General features: G+C 52.6%; 2 protein-coding genes across 6 annotated transcripts in view; one reads left to right on the top strand and one right to left on the bottom strand.

The window, feature by feature from the left end:
- Bmp1 (bone morphogenetic protein 1) overlaps positions 1–4,153 on the top strand; it is a 43,641-nt gene extending 39,488 nt beyond the window's left edge. For 2 of the 4 annotated variants that reach the window (XM_057786106.1, XM_057786108.1), the window contains 3 exons: positions 691–941; positions 3,452–3,540; positions 3,692–4,153. In XM_057786106.1, the coding sequence (XP_057642089.1) occupies positions 691–941; positions 3,452–3,540; positions 3,692–3,821 (470 nt within the window). In that variant the 3' untranslated portion in view covers positions 3,822–4,153. Of the gene's footprint in view, positions 1–690; positions 942–3,451 lie in introns of all 4 variants that reach the window. The other 2 variants (XM_057786107.1, XM_057786109.1) reach the window with 1 other exon arrangement.
- A 6,016-nt stretch (positions 4,154–10,169) lies between these two features.
- Positions 10,170–20,816, bottom strand: Phyhip (phytanoyl-CoA 2-hydroxylase interacting protein). Of its 2 annotated transcripts, none has more exons than XM_057786063.1 (5): positions 20,521–20,816; positions 16,776–16,960; positions 15,401–15,575; positions 13,297–13,414; positions 10,170–12,195 (listed from the first exon to the last, which is right to left on the bottom strand). In XM_057786063.1, the coding sequence occupies exons 2-5, from the start codon at positions 16,938–16,940 to the stop codon at positions 11,661–11,663; spliced, it is 993 nt and encodes a 330-aa protein (XP_057642046.1). In that variant the 5' UTR covers positions 16,941–16,960; positions 20,521–20,816; the 3' UTR covers positions 10,170–11,660. The 2 variants fall into 2 exon arrangements, with proteins under 2 accessions (XP_057642046.1, XP_057642045.1); XM_057786062.1 differs by lacking the exon at positions 20,521–20,816 and adding an exon at positions 19,736–19,759.
- Positions 20,817–21,816: the final 1,000 nt, after the last annotated feature.

The following is a 21,816-nucleotide window of genomic DNA, read 5'->3' on the forward strand; positions in this document are numbered from 1 at the left end:
CATCCCAGAATTGGTAGGCCCACAGCCCTCCACCTTCCCATTTACCTCCATCCTAACACAGCCCTTGCCTAGCTCATCTCTTCCCCAGAAACTGAGCCTAGGTATAAGAGGAAGGCCAGGGACGTGCAGACGAGGGCAGTTGCTCCCATGGTGCTTTGCATATCATTTCCCTTGCCTAGCACACATACACAAACCAGAGGCTGGAACTCCACAGTGTTTGACCCACAGTGGGGTGCTGGGCTTTATTTGTTGTTGGTGGTTGTTTGGTTGGTTTTTATTTGTTTGGCTGTTTTTTTTAAGCTTGAGTCAACACTTAAAAAAATCAGCTCACCTACAAGCATATAGCTTTTCTCTGTAAGTGTACAGTCTGACAGTGCTGGGCTGTGTTCTTCCATGACAGCCCTCAGCTAGGACACAGGAATAATTCCTTCTCAGGCAAAACTAACCTTTCCCAACACCACTATTCAATGCGACCTCTTCCCCGGGGTCTCACCCTCCAGTGTCTCCTAGCCTCCTCCTTCGGTCTCTATCCGGAGGTGGCATAACAGGGCATTTGCTTGAGGCTCGGCCAGATGCCGCCTCTCACTGGCCACATGGCATCGGTACCGGAATTTGTGTCTGGTTCTGGGTGGTTCTGTAAATATTGTCTTCTCATCAGTGACGGTCAGTCTTGTCATTCCTCCCCTGCAGAGTGTGGGGGCCAAGTGCGGGCAGATGTGAAGACCAAAGACCTTTATTCCCACGCCCAGTTTGGCGATAACAACTACCCTGGAGGGGTGGACTGCGAGTGGGTCATCGTGGCCGAGGAAGGCTACGGTGTGGAGCTGGTGTTCCAGACCTTCGAGGTGGAAGAGGAGACCGACTGTGGCTATGACTACATGGAACTCTTCGATGGCTACGACAGCACAGCTCCCCGACTGGGGCGCTACTGCGGCTCTGGGGTGAGCACCCCCCTGGCTCCTGACCTCCCATTGCCTTCCAGCTCTCACCCTAATCCCCTGCCTGGCCCTCTGCAGACGCTAATATGCTAGACCTAATATGCTAATATGCTAAACCTGGGGGTTGCTTACAGAGACCATCACGCCTTGGGCTATACTGACCCAGGGAACCAGGGGCCTTTCTAGGCGGTGTAAAAGTTTCTACAACTCCCGGCCTGGGCCCCACCCTGACCTCTGCTCCCTCGGGACCAGTTTGGTCTGGCCTGCGGCATGTATCTGGAAGTGGGAAGTGATAGGGTTCTCCCTCAGTCACACAACCCTTGACCCCACCACCACCACCAGTTTCCAGGGCTTAATTGGGGTGTGGAGGTGGGGCAGAAGTTAGAGCCTGAAACAGAAACAGGGGCTGTGAGCAGTCGCTCTAACCAGGCTGTCTGTCTGTCCCCTGGTGAGAGGGCTGTGTTCTAAAGCCATTGCTGCTGTTGCTATTCAAGCAGGCCTTCGGGGTTGCTTCAGATTCTGTCTAGAGGGTAATTTGCAGAAGCTGTGGGCACAATCACTTTGACTGGTTTGTAAGAAAAGCCAGGCCTAGCCTGTAGATGCACTTATTTTCCTCCCAGTAACAGATTAGGGTCTTGCTCTCTCTCTCTTCCTCCCTCTCTCTCTCTCCCTCATCCCCTCTCCCCTCTCCTTCCTCTGTCTTCATCCTCCCATCCTTCCCCATTTCCCTCACACGCATCCACAAGCAATGTCCATTCTGATGCAGGCCCTGGCTCCTGCCCCTCCCTCCTCTTTTGATGCCCCCAGAGAAGGTTAAACTTCCCTGGAGCCATCTCAGCTGCCAGGCCCAGCATCAGCTAAACCTCCCTTTAGGGCCGTGGTTCTAAATCTGTGGGTCAAGACCTCTTTGGGGGTTGAACAACCTTTTCACAGGGGCCGCCTGAGACCATCAGAAAACATAGATATTTATATTAAGATTTGTAATAATAAGGAAAAGTACAGTTATGAGGTAGCAACAAAAATAATTTTGCGGTTGGGGGGGGTCACCACAACATGAGGAACTATATGAAAGGGTTGCAGCATTAGGAAGGGAAGAACCACTGCTTTAGAGTCTGAGCTTCAGCCTAACATGAGCAGCAGGGGCTGGGCCAAGGGGGAAAGGGCTGTGGGAAAAGAGGCTGTGTGTAGCTCCAGCCTGGCTACCCAGGCTCTCTGGCATCCCTGGCTGGCAGGTGAGTGCCTCCTCTCTGCCTTGTCCCTTCCTTTTAGTCATAGAGCAAATGAAATGTCATCGGGAGGCTCTTCCAGGAATGTCCCCAGGTTGGGGCCTGTAGAGGGGATGTGGGAGAGGAACCCAGACAGGCTTCTTGGTACAGTTACTGGAAATATCTTTAAGGCTGTCGGGAATGATTCCTTCTAGGATTGGGGGCCAGGGCATAAAACCACCTCAGAAGAACGTTGCCTCTCTTCCTCAATCCCTGGCCCCTCACTTGAGGCAGCTCTTCAGAGTCTGGAGTCAGAGCAAGAAGTTGGGTCTAGAAGGAACCAGGGCAAGAGCAGAAATAGGTGGAGGGCAGCAGTGCCCACATCTAGGCTCCCTGCCTAGCCAGGTGGGCAGAGAAGAGCGCTCCCATCTTCTCTAAGTGGTGTACACTTACGATCCCGGCGCCAGAGAAACAGACAGGCAGACGCCTGGGGCTCACTGGACAATCACTCCTTGGCAAGTTCCAGGCCAGTGGGATCCTATCTCATCAATCAATTAATTAATTAGTTAATTAATAATGGATGGTATCTGATCAATGACACCCAAAGCTGTTCTCTGACCACACACACATGAGTAAGTAAATAAATGAATACGTAAATAAATAAACAAATATAGGAATGGCTGACTCTGAGCTGAGTGTGGTGAGTTTGTTTTGTTTGGAGGCAGAGTGTCACTATGTAGCCCTAGCTAGCCTTGAACTCAAAGAGATCCACCCGCCTCTGCCTCCCGAGTGCTGGGATTAGAGGCCACTCTGATCTTACACCAAGCTGCCCTTTCCAGATTTCACTTTAAATTCCTAATAGCATGAAACTCTGCTTCATTTTTTAAGAAAATATTTTATTTTTAACTGTGTGTAATGGCGGGGGATGGGGGCTTGTGCAATACCTAAAGAGGCTAGAGACAAGGTTATCAGATTCTCTGGAACTGGAGTCATACGTAGTTGTGAGTCACCCATTGTAGGAACTGTACTCAGGTCTCCTAGAGAACAGGAAGTGCTCTTAACTGCTGAGCCATCTCTCCAGACCCTCATCTAGCTATAAAGAGATTTTATATATATATATATACATATATATATAAAATATTCTCACTAGAGAGCCCAGACTGTTCTCCTTCTGGTTCTCTTTCTTAAGTGCCAGGATTACAGGCACACACTGCCCTGCTTCATGGGGAATCTTGAGATACTGAGGACCTCTGGCAGGGAAGACAGCAGCCCCATCCCAGCTCCTCATTCCCACTTTCTCCCTGGCAGCCTCCTGAGGAAGTGTACTCGGCTGGAGATTCTGTCCTGGTGAAGTTCCATTCTGATGATACCATCTCCAAGAAAGGCTTCCACCTGCGGTACACAAGCACCAAGTTCCAGGACACACTCCATAGCAGGAAGTGACCACCCCTGCATGGCAGCAGGAACTGGGGTCCTGCTTCCCTTGGTCACCCAGACTGGACAGTGGGGGTGACAGACAGATGGTGACACGGTGTTTCTCACCCCCAGGCACCAGGACCTACAGGGCCAATGGGCCAGATGTCATCGGGAGATAGGGGATGGGACTCCTGACAAGCCAGTTCCCCGTAGCCTCCCACCGGCGGGGCCAGGGAACCAGAGCTTTCACCAAGACACTTGAAGTGACCATTCCTCCTTGGGCCCCGCCTGGGGCAAGACAGTCTCCGTGCAGGACCCTGCTGCCTCCCTGCCGACTCTGCACACCGTATTGTGTATAGCCGGTAGCCCTAATCTTCATTGTACCGTACATTTCCTGCCCCTTCTCCAGCCTCAATTTGATTTTATTTTGAACCCCCATTTCCATGTTCCCAGGGGCACAATTATCTGTATCCCCTTGGAGCTATACGGTGGGGAGTTGGAGAGGAGGGAGTGGATAAATAAGACAGGGCTTCTCTTAGGCCCACAGGCTCATCAGCCACACCAGGGCACCCCAGCCAATAAACAGAAAGTGTTACAGCCAATACCCTGTGCCAGATGTTGTCTGCGGTGTGGGGACATGTGGATTCTTCCAGATGTGTCAGTTTGCTGGGTGTCTGGAGCCAGTATGGAGCCAAAACACCTGGTTTTGCTGGCTGGCCTTCTCTCTCAAAATTCCAGGACTCCTAAGGGTGTGATTTCACACTGAAGTGAACACACACACACACACACACACACACACACACACTACTTATAGCCCTCCCACACAACAGGAGTAGAACATTCTATAAAGAGGCTGTCTGGAGGAGGGAGGAGGCATATAAAAGAAGTTTAGGGTATGTTTGTCCATCTGGCTTTTCTGTCTCTTGGTCTGGGGAGGGAGGGGTCTGTGAGAGTGTCTAGCTGGCATGCCCACTAGAAGTGGGAAGACCCACATTGACTAAGTTAGGTCCATTCCTGACCCGCAGAGGCTGGGTGCCAACGCCAGGAATCCTCTCTCTCTTTGGAGAAGAAAGTCAGGATGGTTCGGTAGTCACTGAGTAAACATTCCAGCTTGGGCCCCTCTCCCCAGGCGACAAAGGCTGCTGTCTTGTCCAGTCTCCTCCTCCCTGCCGTTGCCAACAGTGAGGCCCAGACCGGAGCCTGGAGAAGCCAGAAAAGAGCCGTACCCCCTCCTTTCTGAGACTTCCCTAGGATTTCTGACTGTATCTCACAGAAAGCAGGACACGGCTTTTCTCCCTGTTCTGGCTATATACCCCGATACTGGAGCAAGCCAGTAGCTTGCCCTGAGGCAGGACTCCCTGAGATGCTAGGATTCTTCCATCAGTCCCAAGCTCCTCCCTGTGGCAGATGCAGACACTCTACCTGGCCACCTGGACCCACCCCTAGGGAGCAGCATGGCATGATGGACCTCCTATAGGCCTTTTATGCAGAAAGCCGTGGTAGAATGTAGACAGGCACCCAGGGCCTTCCTGAACACCAATTACTCCTGTGCCAGCCTGAAGCCATCCCACTCCCTCAGACAAGGCTACAGACGAGGCTCTGGAGACCTTCATGCATACACGAGATGTCCAGAGGTCCTATCACTTATCCCTAATCCCCCTCCTGTGGTGAGTTAAGTCTGTAGGGCCATGAGCAGAACTCAAGAGCTTCTGAATGATGGGAACCACATGGCATCTCCCGTACCCTCTGGTCACCTACCAACTGAGCAATGGCTCGTCCATGATTGTCTGTAGTAATGGTCACAGTTGTCTCTACCAGCCTTTCAGGTTCTTGTGAAATCCAAAGGAAGGCAATTCCAGTTCCTAAGGCATATGCCCAAAGGAGCCAAGAAGGTCACAACCTTGTCTAAGCTCAGACTTCCAGCCGCTGAGACTCATCAGTTCTCCACTTTGGTGGTGGAGGCAGCTGTGTGTGTGGTGTCTGGTGAACAACCACAGCATGACTAAAGACAGATGACCTACCCATGCAGCTGCCCCAGCGGAGCATCATAGCTTACATAGATGGAAGCATCACACACTTGGCTTTCGTGTAGGACCAGAGCCATAGTCTTGGCTCCTAAACAAGTGTGTGAAGTGGGTGCAACATGAAGACCATGGAGTAGGTTCTTGGAGTGGTTTCAGGGTTCTCCGTCACTGTGGAGCTGAGAAGTCGGGGGACAAGTCCAGATGCCCAGATGTTCACCTACAAATGCTTGTGATCGGGCAATGGCAGCTGAAGCGTGAATGATGAGAGGTGAGGGAGGGAGGAGGGGCTTTGAGGACAGAATGCCAAAGTGCGGTGGTGGAAGAGGGCGAAGATGGAGAACAAGGCTCTCCTCCTTACAGTGTTGGAAGCTATTCCAGGAAGTGGAAACATTTTGGGGATGGTCTTTGTTTTGTTTTGTTGTTGTTGTTTTTTGCTTTTCCCGACATGGTTTCTTTGTGTAGCCCAGGTTGTCCTGGAACTTGCTCTGTAGACCAGGCTGGACTTAAATTCAGAGATCTGCCTGCCTCTGCCTCCTGGGTGCCACCACACCTGGCTCATGGAAGTGTTTTTTAAGAGTTGATAAAATCACAATGCTCCCCAGTACCAGCCTACCCTCACGCCTAAACACTTAGCAATCTGAACTAGGTCAACTCCAGTGCAGTATATGCGATGCTGTGGCTGAGGAAGGCCCAATGGCTCCTCCACCGTCCCCTAGCTCTGAGTGAGTGTCCCCAGCATCCAGATACCAGATGATGGAAACATCAGGGAGAAGGCCCATTTCACCTCCACTCCTAGAGTCAGGAGGAGAAAAGCGAGCTGCAGAGCCTTCCGCCTGTGTTATCTGGGAGCACATCTCAAATCTTGGCAGAGAGGCCAGCACAGCCACAGGACAGTTTCCTCTGTGACACTGACCAGGTGCTCCATGCTGGTTGTCTGCTCCCTAAACCTGTCCACCCACTGACAGCTCCCTTGCTGCTACAGAGACAGTCAAGAAACCCCAACATCCAGGCTCTAAAGCCACCAAAATGCAGGCTAGGATGCAGAGGCCTCTGGGATCCTTTCAAGGAACTGAGGGCCCACTGTTGCCTCGACTGTCAAACCAGGAAGGTTGGGCGCCCAACTCTGCCCCTCTTTTTCTGTCATGTGTCTCAGAAGCAGAAAGGTTCCGAGCTTCAACACCAACAACCCATTTTTGGACCCTGGTTCTATCACTGGGTGCCTGTGCAAACCCAGGATGACTCAGTCACCCTCCCTTAGCCCCAGCTGTGTCATACTGCCATGCTAATGATAGAACACCTGCTCTGCCACGGTTATGACGAAGGAGGGAAGTGACCTCTGAGCACAGCCTGTCACTGTGCCTAGCAAAGAGTAGGTTCTTAATGATCAGGCTTTCTCTGCCAAAGAGCTCCCCATCCCGGACAGCTCTCTATTACTGTTCTGAAAACAAACTTCTGGGTACACCGGTTCCCAGTTAGACACTCTGAGCTCAAGGCAGCTCTTCCTCTGCCAGAAGGGAAGCAAGCATGCTTAGCCCTCAGCAAAGCGGTGCCTGTGGGGCAGCAAGGACATATTTCTGGCCAGCTGGTGGCCTTTCTGGGTACCTCCCAAGTTCCGCCCTGTACTTGATTGTCCCTACGCACAAGGCGGATTCTGGAATCTGTGAGAAGTTTGGCTGCTCCAGTTTGCAAACATAGTGATGCCTGCCTTGGAGAATTCGGGGGAGAGGGCAGCCAGGTGTTCTCCCCAGAGTGCCATGAGCCACCCCACTGCCCGCCCCCCCAAACCTAACCCAACCTCCTGACCAGAGCTGCTGCTCCTGCCTGACGCCCTCCCTGCCCCCATCCCAGAACATCTGGTTCCAATCTTCTCCAGATGCTGCGGCCACACTTTTATGGGCAATCACCTCAGCTCGGCTTCCTAAATCAGACCATTCTCCATTTCAGGGTACAGTCCCTCTTTGTCCTTTCCTTGGGACCTCAGCTACCTCTTTTTCTAGCTGAGAGAAGTCACAAACAGAAGACAGAGGAAATTCCGGAGCCCATAGAACTGGCCTTCTGCTCACTCCGCTCTGGCAGGCGGAGCTCTTTTCCACCAAGGACTAAAAGTACAGATACTGGCCAGGGAGCAAAGAGGAAGCAGGGAAGTTGGGTGCACAGTAGTGCAGAGGAGAATATGGGGGTCATGTGGGCCTTGGAGGGAAATGGGTACGACCATGTGTTTGTGCCTGTGTCGTGTATAGGGGAGCACCTACCTATATATAACCCTGAGCCTAGCCTTCAGTTCCCTTTTCACTCAGCCCTGGAGACAAACGAAGGTCCTTTAGCCACAATCCACCTTGGACCTCCTTTGCTTCCTCCAAAGCCAGTGCCAGGGAAGGGGTGTGCATCAATCCCTATGTGGATGGTGTATATGTCTGTATGCATCCCCTTTTCCTGGGTCAGATGGACCCTAAGCGAGAAAGAATCCCAGCACAGCCTGGAGTGGGTGGTCTGCCCATCCTCTCTCTGCCAGGCACACAGTCCAGGGTCGCTCATGTGCTGGGAGTGCCCATCCAGACAGAGAAGGAAGCAGGCTTACTTCTGTTCTCTACCCTTGTCCCCCAGTATGAGGACTGTGAGTCAGTCCCTCTTTCCAAGAGACCCAGAAGGTCTTTCAAAAGGACAGCTGAAGCCCACCCTTCTTAATGGCTCTGAGAATCCACACTGCCCAGAGGCAAAAGTCACTCCTGATCCTTCAACCCTGGGCTTGCTGCTACCCACTCCTTTAAAATAAGCCTCCGTGTGACATTTGTAACTCTATAGCCCCCCCTGGTGTCATTCTGAAGCTAGGCATGTGGTTGGTTAGCTGGAAGAACAGTGGGAAGGGTCACTAAGTGGGAGACAGCCCCTGACTGAGTCTTTCTTTTTTTTTTTTTTTTTTTTAATATTTATTTATTTATTTTGTTACATATACAATATGTCTATCTGTGTGTATGCCTGCAGGCCAGAAGAGGGTACCAGACCTTATTACAGATGGTTGTGAGCCACCATGTGGTTGCTGGGAATTGAACTCAGGACCTTTGGAAGAGCAGGCAATGCTCTTAACCACTGAGCCATCTCTCCAGCCCCTGACTGAGTCTTTCTAACTGTCACACTCAAACTGATATACTCTCAAGAAGGCAGCCACAGGGGCTCCGAGTGGAATGTTCCCATTTCTGAATTCCCATAGACACGTGCAAGCCTCTAAACTTCTTTGCGCCTCAGTTTCCCCAAAGTGAGGTAGGAATACCACGCCATGTAGACCAACCCAGCTGCTGTGTGGGAAGTCCTCAGCTGGTGCCTGCACAGGAGGCTCTCGGCGGTGGTAAACTGCCCTTGGGTTTTCCTTTCTCCCAGAGCGGCCAGGCCCCATGACACATGTAAACCTGGCCCTGACGCAGGCAGGGCTAGTGCTGGTAAGGTACCTCCGACAGTTCTGGAACATTTCCACTGCAGCTGAGAGCCATTTTAATAAGCCTATAATAATAGGCACAGAGGTGACTCAGATCTGCAACCGCGGAGTCCTGCCAGGGAGGAGGGGAGACAGGGCTCTCGGGAGAGGGGAATCCAGCGGCACCTGGGTCTGAGCCATGGCAGGCTGTGCCAGTAGGGAGGACTCCATCAGGGTACAGGGATTTTAGGCACACATTCCCTAGACACCCCAGTGCGACATCTGGAAAGCATGGGGAGGGAGGGAGACAAGATGATCTCTGAAGTCATTTTCACGGGTGAAGCTGTGCCTGTCACCCACTGTAGGATTCGGGCTCACTACTGGGGCAGTTTCAGGTGGCCTCAGGTGGCATACCCATGTGAGGTCCCTGGTGGCTACAGCAACTCAACCACTCCGTTCATCTCTCTTTCATCTCGAAGAGAGCCACTACCATATTGCCCTGCATATACCCCAAACCCAAAGTTCATATTGAAATTCAACTCCCAGTGTTGGGTTGAGGTGGCATTGCCTTTCACGAGGATGGAGTCTTAGGAATGGAATCAGTGCCCTTATAAAGGAGGCTGGAAGGTGGACTGAGCTGTGGTCCAGCAGAGTGCTGCTCTAGCGTGCAAAGAGCCCCACATCCAGTCTTCATGTCCTTATAGATCCTAGCACCCTGGAGGCAGGAATAGGAGGATCAGAAGTTCCAAGTTCAGCTCACATAGGGAGCAGGAGGCTGGACTGGACTAGAAACCCTAGCTTTTGAAAAGGGGGGGGTTGCTGGAGATATGGGTCAGCAGTTAGGGGCACCCAGGTTCGAGTCCCAGCACCTACCTGGTGGTGGTTCACAGCCTTTAGTGTTTTCTTTTGGACAGGAACTAGACAGGTACATGGTGTACTGACACACACATAAAATATTTTTAAAAACTTAAAGGCTAAGGAAACTTATTCACCCCTTCCATCATGGCGGGGCTGTGGGGTGCACAGAAAGCAGGCAGAGATGGCTGTCTATGCATCAGAAAGCAGGCCCTCCCCAGACATCGAGTCTCGGTTTGAAGAACAGTGAGAGAAAAGGTCCTGCTATTTGTAAATCTGTGGCGTTTCACTGTGGTTGCCTGAATGGACCGAGACAGATGGAGCCCTTGGGCCATGGTGGTTTATTGATGCACATGGCAAGCACAGCACAGGAGGGTGTACCCCACCCAGGGACAGAGGACAAGGCAGCAAGCCACGCCCACAGCAGCGCTGTCAGCAGAGGGGGAGGGGCTTAGGGGTCAGATCCTCTTGTACACACATTTCCCAGGATCCCAGACTTCCTGTGCCATTCCAATGAGGTGCTTGCTGTCCACCAGCATCACCTCTGGAGACCAGCCATTCACCTGTCCCTCAGAGGGATGGCCCTGTGGGCCTGCCAGCTCCTCTGTCCTTCACAGAAATCCAGAGGCCTGTGTGTCATCTGTCACCTCTGAAAATGTGACTTTGCCCTCCCTCTACTCTACCTCCCCACCTGCCTGCCCACTCTCACCACCCTCCTGACCCAGACAACAGCAGGAACAAGATGAACACATGGGAAACTGTGTGTGTGGGGGGGGGGACCCATCAAGAACTCCCCAGGGGAGCAGCCCAGATAGGGCAGGAGGTGGCATGACGGAGAAGCCCACAGTCGGGCTCACACACAGCACAGAACAGTCATGACTCGAAGGCAGAGCGGGCAAGGGAGCGAGCAAAATGCACAGCTGGGCAGGGTGGCAGGGCTCTGCGGGCCACACTCGGTTCTCTAGCTCTATCAGACCCATCAAGACATGAGGTGGCCCACTTCTGGCTGAGGACTAGGTCTCGGGGTTTCCTTCCCCCTCCTCGACCCCAGTAGCTGTTTTTTTTTTTTTTTTTTTTTTTTTCCTTTTAGGCCCTTGTGCTCTCTGAGCGAGGGAGAAGGTTTGCCAAGGAATATATCATCCCCAGACAGAAGAAAGTAAAATCTCAAGAGCCCAGAGCCCTCCAAACTAGGAAACGAGAGAGGGTACTTTTCCAGAAAGTGGGAGGGTATCTTAAACGGCTGATGACAGTGACAGAAAGGATGGACAGTTCTCCCATGCGGGAAGAGGGCTCCGGGGGTAGGGGGAGGAGCAGCCAGGGTGAGACAGCAATGCAGGAGCTTATTTATAGAGGGAGGGTCCTGGCCTGGAGGTGTCAAAGACCTGGGGCCCAGCTGAGTAGGGAGGGGGCTGTCTGGGGTGGCCCTGAGTGGGGTGGGTGGGGCTAAGAAGGAGGTGCCCCACAACTTTCTGCATCTATGTGGAGGCCAGGTTACACACGGGCTTTGGCCCAGGAGGCAGGGAGGACTCTGGGAGATAGAGGCCTGCTTGAGGCCCAAAAGCAGAAGAGGAAAAACAGAAAAGGAAGTCATCTCCTGCCGAGAACCGCCCCCACCCCAAGTCCACCAGGCCTGAAATGGGCCATGCTAACAAGAGGACTACCTTCTGTTGTCACCAACAACAGGGTGGAGGAAGGGTAGATGGACAGAGTGGAGGGAGCAGGGGGAGGAAGAGAAAGCCAGCTCCCCAAACCTAAGCCACACATCCCCGCTCTCTTGCCATCTCTCCCCAGGCCGCCAGCTCCCCAGGAGTCCCTAGCGGCCCACGCTGATGTTGCAGGTCTTGCAGCTGGGATCTTTCTTGGCATCGGCAGTGGACAGGCTCATGAGCTGGTGCCCGCTGATCTCTCCCAGCGTGCCCAGGGACAGGTCGACGGGCTCGGTGTAGATAATCTCCAGGATGAGGTCCTGAGCATGGCGGAAGATCAGCTCTCCGTCTTCCACACTGCAGGTCAGGAACTTGTTGCAGGCAATGTCCAGGAGGGGCAGCCGGTCACGACAGAAGCGGTCCCCCAGGGAGCCCTTGGGTGCCAGTACCAGGATGGCATAGTGGTAGGCTGTGTACATACAGTAGAAGTCCGCAAAGTAGAGGTTGGTGCTGGGGTTGAAGAGGCGCTGGGCAGGGATCTGGAAGCGCCAGCGGCCATAAGGGGAGTCCTGTGGGGGCTGGCCTGTGTTGAACTCCGTGTTGCAGCTGAAGAAGACACCGTGCAGCATGCCACTGGTTGGGGAGCCATGGCTGCCACTGTTGTCCTTCAGGTAAGGCTGCAGCACGTTCCCGCAGTGGGTCCTGCCCACCAGGGAGGACAGCCAAAGAGAAGGGGAAATGTCATGAGTTAGCCCTGCTGGAACCAGGCTGCAATACGTAGCTGAGCAGAGAACGAGCCAGCCCGACTCCAGCAGTTCTGTTAACCTGCAGCCTCCACTAAATCACAGACATAAAGTCCTTTCATGCTGTCTCCCTCGCCAGACTCTGAGGATGAGACTCCTCTGCCTTAGTCTATGTGCCCTGGACCCCAATTAGCAGCCCGGTGCAGGTGGGTATCCCTTGTCTCTTTCATTCTGAAAAAAAAAAAAAAAAGGAGCCTAAACAGGCTCACTGCCTCTTCTTTAAGAGAAGTACCAAAGACTCCGGTTCTTTACTGTTTTCTTAGGGCACGGGTGGGGAACGCCCACCACAGCTGCCAGTAATGATAAAGACAGTAACTGTGGCAGATTGCCCTGACCTAGCTTAGAAGGACATAGACTTGAAGCGGCGTCAGCAGACGTGGGGGAGGGTGGACAAGACCTCGTCCTGGCTGTCCTGAGAGACAAGTGACTTGCCAGCCCTTGGTGCCTTGGGCTCAACATCAGTAGGCTGAAGTACTAGAGCTGGTCTGTCTGTCTCTTTCTCCCCCTCTTCCCTGCTCCCCGCCTCTCTCCTCAAAAAAAGCAATGTAAGCGGGAGCCACTGACAACTAAGTTCGAGGCTATGCTGGTGGGTCACGTGGGTGGGATCCTCCAAGTCCTGGCCTTTGGCTTCCTACCTGCCTCTTATCAGTATCCTATAAGATTTCCCAAAAATGCTTCTCTGGAGCCTCTGTGCTCCTGGGTCCTGAAATGGAGAGAGCTAATGTGCATGATAGACTGCAGGGACTGTCCCAGAAGGTGGGGTCATACCTAGAACTTATTACCTGACTCTGCCAGGAAGCCCTACTTCAACGTCCTTGATCCTTCCTTAGCCCCAACCCTAAAGTACTTAAAGTACTAGTCTTTTTTTTTTTTTTTGAAGTAAGGTCTTGCTGTGTGGCCCAGGCTGGTCCTAAACTTGCAATTATACTTCTGCTGCGGCATGCTGGGATAGAGGAAGAGCCGGGAAAGGAGAAGCCCTTGCCGGTCTGTCTTGCCCTACCTGGCATGCTGGAAGTACTCCTTGTGATGGTTGCGGTAGAACACAGAGAAGCGGAGCATGCGGCCAGCGATCTGCTCAGCCTTCTCCTGCAGCTGGGCCAGGTGCTCCTTGGCATAATCTGTAAAGAGTCCGGGTAGGGTGAGATGAGCAAAAGATCCACTGCAGGATGGCAACTTCTTCCTCTTTACACCACCCACCAAGCCTGCAGGCAACCTCATCCTCTGGACCAACAGGGGAGCTTCTGCAATAGCCTGGACTCAGATGAGACAGGCCAGCTGGCCTCGACTGGGAACATGAAGAACTGTTTGTTGTCTGTTCTCACTTCTGTGGCAGCACTGCCAGAGGCTCAGGGTCCTCTGAGTCCAGAAAGGACAGAGGAATGCCTGTCATTATACCAGGGGCTCCAAGACTGCCATCCCAGTGAAAAGAAGGTCAATAGGAAAAGTAAAGACTTGAGAGAGAAAAAACAAGGTCCTTCAAACCCAGGGTGAGAGCCTACTCCACAATTAGTGTGGTGGCTAACTGTAGTTCTAAGTAGGGGCTGAGGATGAATCAAAGCCTGGGCCTCAGGTGAGCGTTCAGTAAAGAGGGGCTAAAGCATTAGCTGTCTACTTGAGCCTCTCTATTTGGGATAAATAAAAAGGGCTGATACCAGGACAGGAAAACTGCCCCGAGACTGGACCAGGGGCCTTGGGACCTGCACAGAGTGGGTGGCTACACAGTGTCTTGGAACACATTAGAGGAAGGTGGTTTTTCCTTATGGTAGCGCTGAAGGTGCCCTTTCCTTATGGGAGCACTGCAGTTCTGTGTGCTTGGTCTCTGGAAAAGGTAGGGTAGACCCAACTACACCAATTCCAGATCTTCAATTTAAATTAAATACCCACTGCATATGCAGTTTGGGGGCAGGGGCAAACCAAGATGCCTCTCCGTGCCGCTCTAGTACAGGTATGGCCACTCAAGGAGACCGGGGGCACAGAATTTGGCAGAGGATGGAGCCAGCAGCCTTGGAGGCCCCAGGGCAGGGAATGTTCTCTGCCCCTTCCTTGTGACAGAGAGCAATCTGGAGCAGATCGCACATGGACACCAAAGGGATAGAATATTCTGGGGCAGCTCCTTGGCTATCGGTGACAAGCATATACAAGGTAGTGTTTGTTCAGGCTAGAATCTGTGAGTGAGGCTCTGCCTAAGAGACCTTACAATACCACCAGATGGGAACCATTTTTCCAGGCTAAGGAGATACTCAGGATAAACAAAATGTTACTGAGCTACCAAATGACAAGCGGTAGACTATTGGTGACCAAAACATGATTTAGTCAATACAATGGAATAACCTAATGAAGGAATGAAATTCTGGGTGTCTTGCCGATATTCAGGTAAAAGAAATAAGCCAGTCCCCAAAGGACAAATACTTTGATCTCATTCATACAAGCCACCTTGCAGAGTCAAAGATCAGAAAGACAGAACAAACAGGGGTAGGCATGTCCCAGAGGAGAGGAAATGGGAAGTGAGGGCTCCTAGGGTATACTGTTCTAGCTTTGCAAGATGGAGAAGTTCTAGAGATTGGATGCACAATCACAATATAAACCCCCTTAACGCTTCTGCACTTAGAAACGGTTCAGATGGCCAGTTTTATGCTACATCTATTTACCACGAGGACAAATATATATTCTTGGGGCTGAAGGGATGGCTTAGCCATGCGGAGCATTTGCTACTCCTGCAGAGGACAGGAGTCTAAGTCCCAGCATCAGCATAGGGCGGCTCACAACCACCTGTAACTCTAGTTCCAGGGGATCCAACACTCTCTTCTCATCTCTGTGGGCACTCAAATGTATGTGTGCACACACAAGCACACATGTACACATAAAAATAAAGATATATATATTTCCCTTGAAAAAAAGCCAGAAAGTAGTTCCACTCCTCATGCAGGTGGCATTGCCAATGTGTAGGCAGACTCTATGTCACCCCTCTGGCTTAAGCATAGCACCCAGGATGCAGCAGATGTTTCTGTGTATGCCAGGCTAAGATGAAGAGTTCCCCCCTCCGTGGCCCAACCAAGCCAGATGTGTGACAGAGGCAGGGTATTCATGCACCATCAGGGTCTCACCTCCAGTGCAGAACTCCACAGTCTCACTCCAGCCAGACACCAGGTACTCCCCATCGCTCTGCTTCACCGCTGTCTGCACGGCCACACTGTATTCTGTACGGGGACTCAGGAACCAGTGGCCTCTCACTGTCATGGGCAGAGGCACTGCTTTGGCCACGAGCTTGGTGGGGACATCCTGAGGAGAGGGGTACAGATAGAGAACCAAAGATCAGTCTTGAAGTCATATTCCATCTTGCCATTATTCTGGAATCCCCACTCCCCCAAAACATCTCTCCTCTTCCTCCCAAGGAGGATCGGAGTTTCAGAGACTCCACGGTTTTGTGGCCCAGCCACCATCTCACTGAAGAGGCAAGCAGTAGCTTGAAGCTACCTCCTTCAAGCCCCATGATGCCCCATTCTCTTGAGAACTAAGGAGAAAGACCACTAGGGAGGAGGGCCCCAAAGTTGAAGGTGGCAAGACCTTCATTTCTGAGGGAGACTTTGAGAAATCTGCACACTGCAATGCTGTCTCCACGGCAACAGCAAATGCTGGGAAGCCAGGGAGGAAGAGAAAAATATGCCTTATTCTTTGGGGGGAGGGCCAAGGGGATGGTGTGGAACATTCACGTCACCGTGGCAACTGGCCTGCCAAAAGACACCCAGATCTGGGGAGCCAGATTCAGAGAGAGAGAGGGAGAGAGGGAGAGAGAGAGAATAAATGACAGAGAAACAGAAAGAGAGAGAGAGAGGGAATACGGGAGAGGGAAACAGAAAGGGGGGGGAGAGAGAGGGGGAGGAAGAGAAGTGAGAGCGCCCACACCAAGGCTGTCACCCTGGGAGTCAGATCCTTCACGCTGAACTCTCCCCATCCTATGCATGCAGCTGGAGAAGATGTGAGGTTCCCTCCCACCTGCTCCTATGCTGGCTTTTAACCTGGGGAAGGGACACACTGAAGAGCATCCTCCTACATGTCTTTCTACACCTAGGAAATAGACTAGCAGGCAGGGACGCAGCAGAGAATACCTAGGACTGTGTACAGTATCACATACCCAGATGAAAGGTGCCTACATAGCTCACCCAACCACAAGTATGACCCTTGAGTCCTGGGCTGAAGTTCCAGCCATAGGGGATAACAGCGTTGGAGCTGTGGTATGCATGGGACCAAACAGCACAAAAACATCTCCCACGGAGTCTTTTCAACAGCTCTATGGGGGTAGTGTGGTCATCCCATTATTACCAAGGAAGGCACTGAGGCTCAGAAAGGTGAGATCATTTTGGCAAGATGACCCCGTGAGAAGAGTCTGGATTTTGGCCAGGCATCTACTGCGTCCCTATTTGTCTGCTTGCTTCCACGTAAAATAGGAGTGGGGAGGGTATCAGGACGTCTTTTACTCACCCGGTGTTTGAACTTGTTGGAATTCTTGTTTTCCTTCTTGTTGAGGTCAATGAAATAATGGGTGACCCTCTCCAGGTCACTGTCTTCCATGGCCCAGGAGATACGGAAAGAGTCACAAGTGATATTGTTGATCTCGATGCTGTGGGGGGTGGACAGCAGTTCCATGGTCCCCTCTGGTGTGGATCCTGTGGGGATTGAGAGCCAGAGGAAGGATTAGCATCTCCCTCCCGTCACAGGGCTTTCTGGAATGTGCTGCTCCCATCATGCTTTGAGAGGTGGAGTCTCTCGCGTACCCATCGAAGCCCCCTGCCTCATTGAGGTGATGGAAAAGATTGCTAGGGGGCTAGCCTGGATAGGAGGGGCCCGAGGTGAGACGGGATAGCCTCTGGAAGGGGCTATTGGCTCTCCTTAGAGGGTCCACAGAGCAGACGGCACCTGACAGGTGGCAGAGGCAGTGGGAACGCTGCAAACACTGGGCAGGGACAGATTTGCAGCAGATGGAGCTGAGGAGGGAGGGGCCCTTAGCCAGCAGGCGTGAAAAGAGAATGGGTGGGAGTGGAGAGGCTCCGGAGGAGGAGGTACACAGGAAGCACCTGCTGAGGGGCCGAGGCCTGAGGGTTGAGGCAGGTGGCAGGTCAGGGGTAGCCAGAGTCCACAGGTGCCAAGACCCTGTGGCTCTGGCCTCACTCCTCCCTAGAGTGACTGGAGCAGCTAGGGGCCCTGCTGTGGAGGGATGGAGGGACAAACGCTCTGGATAGATCTTTGGTGGGTGGGGCGGTATGGGCCACAGCCTGCTTTAAGCTCTTTTTGGTCCATTACTTTGACGTGCAGTTTCTATCTTCACAGATTCACTTGACTTTTTTTTCTTTCCTTTATTTCTTTCTCTCTTCTCTTCTTTTCTGAGAAAAGATCTTCCTATTCAGACCAGAGTTTGAACTCACTATCCTCCTGCCTCAGCCTCCCAAGCACTGAGATTGGGAGTGTGTGCTTACTTTGCTCTTTTAAAGAATTCCTTTTGGTCTTTTTGAGGCAGGTTTTCTCTGTGTAGCCCTGACTGTCCTGGGACTCTGTAGACCAGGCTGGCCTCCAACTAAATCTGCCTGCCTCTGCCTCCTGAGTGCTAGGATCAAAGATGTGTGCCACCGCCCCCGGCTTAAAGAATTACTTTCAACACTGACATCTATTGGGGGCCAACAAACTGCTAACATCTCACACAGTCTGGGGGATATATAGGTACTGTTATCCTCTTTATTCATCCCCAAAGATGAGGATGTCGATATGTCCACACAACCTGCAAATTACTTACATCTGGAGGCTGCGTTCTTTCTTACGGACTAAGGCTGTGTGTGCACGTATAGTGTGTACATGAGATAAAACTGTGTTCCCACTGTTTACTTTTCTCTTTTGTATTCTTCAAATGATTGAAATTTCCTTTGCCTCTTACTCCCATTCCTTCAGGTCTACCCCGACTTTGTGCCCTTTGGGCATGGAAAAGACTACTATCTTTCTTGACTGTGCTTAACCAGGCTAGAGTTAGCTGGGCTTGTCTATAACCTGGTTCTCCCAGGAATGGGGCACTTGGAAGAGACACAGAGCAGCGGGTGGACTCGCTCAGGGTCTTTCCTGGCTTCTCTTCTGCAGCCTGTAACCCAGCACATCTCCCAGCACCTCCTTCTCTGCCCTCATCTTTCTTCCCCTTCCCTTGCCCAGGAGCTAGGGTGAGGGCACCTTGTGCCTGCAAAATCAGGTACTTTTATTTATAGCTCCCAGAAAAATCCAACCCACATTTTCCTGTCAATTAAGCCTGCTCCAGAGCCCGGCACCACTAAATTAATCTGTGGACTGCCTGGAAGGCAGGTACAAGGAGGAGTGCGGGTAAGGTTGATGGCCTCATCTGCCCAGGTGTTCCCCAAGTCCAGTATTGTCTTAGCTTCCCTCCCTGCAGTCAAATGTTCCTGGCTTCATGCGTACGAAAACGATGGTCAATGAACACGGGGATGCTACCAGGTCTCCTCCAAAAACGAGACAAAATGGGACGGGGTATCAGAAACAACGCGACAATAATACTTCTTGTACGTAATTTTGGAAAGAGGTGTGGAGCAGCAAGGGATTAGCAATGCCTTGGGTCCTGACAAGAAGCTTCGGAGGGAGCTTTCTGTACCCATGAACATGAACACACACTCCCACCTGAGCGCTTGAGTGGCTCCCACCTACGTGGGATCCAGCCTACGCCTGCCCTGAGCAGACACCTGTCCCTGCCTTGATCCGTCCTCACGTTTGAGTCTTCCCAGAGGCAAGGGCAGCTTTGGTGGTGGGTGGAGATTCCAGGCCAGGTGCTTTCTCATCCCTTCTCCTCTCCAGCTCTGGGAGAGCTGCACCCCACCCTAGCCTAAGGTCTGGGAGAGTAGGAACAACCGACCCTGCCAGGGCAGCCAGCCAGCATGGACGAAGGGCGGGTGTCAATCCCGCTTCTGTACACCCAGATGCCTAGGGAAGGGCAGCCTGTGAGGGACGGGTTGCGGCAACACCCTAGGAACACCCACACTCCCATGTGAATCCACCCTAAGCAAGCATGTACACACCCCCACGCAGGCAGGCATGCACGTACAGACACATGTGCAAGGGGTGCCCACACTCCTCAGCACACGCCTCCTTAGACATCCTCAAACCTCCACGCTCACCTACGCATGGATGTACCCTCCTCCACCTGGCACATTCTAAGAATGTCCCAGTATTTCCCCTTCAAAAAGCTGCTGCCTTCATGTCAACGCACACACGTTCATGTCCACAGGCTCACACATACCCACATGCGTGTGCCCCTCAGCATCACAAATCATATCTGGGGAAAAGAGGAAGTCACGGGCACCAACACATATGCAACGCTGCCTCCCCCAAGAAGGCAAGCAGCCCACAAGACTGCCTGTTCACACATGTACGTTCAAACACACGTCAATCCTTGCCTGGATCCTGATATTCCCCACGGAGGTTCCAAGACACAGACTTTGAAAACATGTTTGCCTCTGGCCACGTTGGTCTGCCTGCTTCTTCACAGGCCAACAGGTTTGCACACCTACTCAAGTTTGCCCACAAACAGAGGTTTGTGCCCACACTTCCCACCTACCCACCTCAGCTCGCCCCAAGTTGCCCCTCCGCGTAGAAACAGCCTGGTTGCTACACTACTCCCTCAGCATGCACTCCCACCCACACGACAAGTGACATGTCCACCCCCTAAAAATACTGCCTCTTGGGGCCCCTGCCCACATATGCCCACAGGCTACTCAGATAAACGCTGCCCCCGCACACATGTACCCCACGCGCAAAAATGTTCAGAAACATAAGCCGGTCAGAAACCCCAAAGGAACCTAACTGAGTGGAGACAGACCTACCTACGCAAGCTAGCCTACAGCCTCCTCCCAACCATGCAGACACGTTGTACACACTGGGGCCCCTTCCCCAAGCTCATTCCAAAAAGCCACTGGCATATCATATATAGGGAAAGCTCCCCCACCCAGCTGAACCTTTTGGCATCGCCGGCTGCGCAGAATGGTCACGGGGTAACTAACTGTGTCGCCGCGGAGACCAGATCCAGCTGTTAAGCTCTTTGCCAAGGACTTAGGGGAAAGGGGACAAGGTCGCCAGGCCTGGCAACCCAGAGGGACAGCCAGGACAGCTGTGGGACCCTGGTGGCTACAGCTCTCAGCCTTTCAGGGTACGCAGGATGGTTTGGGGGAAGAAGCGCACTTACCTGGCTTTAGCCGGCCCTGCAGAGGGAGACTTGGAAGAGAAGGAAAGGCGAGACTCTCTGTGGATGATGAGCTCCCCACGCAGGGGACAGCAGCCTCACTCCTAGGTCACAGACAGCGGGGCTCGCTCGCTTCTCTCTGGGCTACCGGGGAGGCTGCTTCCATGCCCCACAGGCAGCCACTCCTGTCAAGCTCTGCAGCTACCGCTACTGCCCCCGGCAAGAAGACCAAGAAGACAACGTTGTTCACAGGCAGCCCTGCGAGTGAGTGCACTAGAAGAGAGAGGCAAGAGCGAAATCAAAGCAGCGTGGAGGAAAGAGAGGCAGAGAAATCGAGAAGGAACGGGAGAGCCAGACCGAATCTGGCTCCACCAATGGGATCAGAGGCTGCTCAGCGTCAGGTGATAACAAGCAAGCTTGGTCCCTGCTCGCCCAGGCTTGTGGGAGGGGGAAAGGGCAGAGGGTCCCCGGGGAGCTATACAGATGTCCTTGGAGGCAGCAACTGTGGCTTCTGCCACATTTTCTCCATTCTTACAGGACAAGATGCCTCCCAAAGTCAGTCAACACACCCCCTCCTTGGAAATCTGGGGCTTAAATGCAGCCCCCAAACTTTAAGGTGCTGGGATAGGGGTGGAGCTTAACCCAAGGGCTCCGGAGGCTGGGTAGGGGAAGGGTCCCAAAGAGGTAGGTGAACTGGCTTGGAGGGACCTTATCTTCAGTCTAGGTGATCTCCTAGGGCATCTTCACCGATGCCACGGCTCCATTTTCTTACCAACTCGTATCAAGAGAAACCAGCCAGCCCCATAGGCTTCGGAGACTCTGGAGTGTCCAGGGAGAATCTTCTAGCTGCTTAAATGTCTCCAAGGAGTGGGAGAGAGGCGTTGTAAAAAAAAAGGGGGGGGTGGGGAGGGATGCACAGAGGCAAGAATGTGGGGGGTGGAAGGAGACACAGAGCTTTGAGTGTTCTTATCCCTTACCACCCTCCAGGCTCGAGGTCACCAAAGAAAACCCCGAGACTACAGCCAGAGGGCTGTCTGTCTGCAGGAGGCTTGTCTATCACCAAGACCTGAGGACGGCTGGCAGTTCCCAAAAGAGCAGTCAAGGAAATTTGATGGAAGCAACAGTGACCAAGAGTTGATAGTGTGGTGAAAAGCCCAGGTTTTGTAGTCTGATGGCAATGGAAACAGCTCCATGGTTTTCTAGTTGGGTGACCTCGGACAAGTGACTCTGAGCTTCAGTTTCTTCATTTGTGAAGTGGGATGATAATACAGGTTTATTGTTATTGCGGAATGAGATCAT

Source organism: Chionomys nivalis, chromosome 12 (genome assembly GCF_950005125.1).
Source record: "Chionomys nivalis chromosome 12, mChiNiv1.1, whole genome shotgun sequence".
Classification (NCBI taxonomy): domain Eukaryota; kingdom Metazoa; phylum Chordata; class Mammalia; order Rodentia; family Cricetidae; genus Chionomys; species Chionomys nivalis.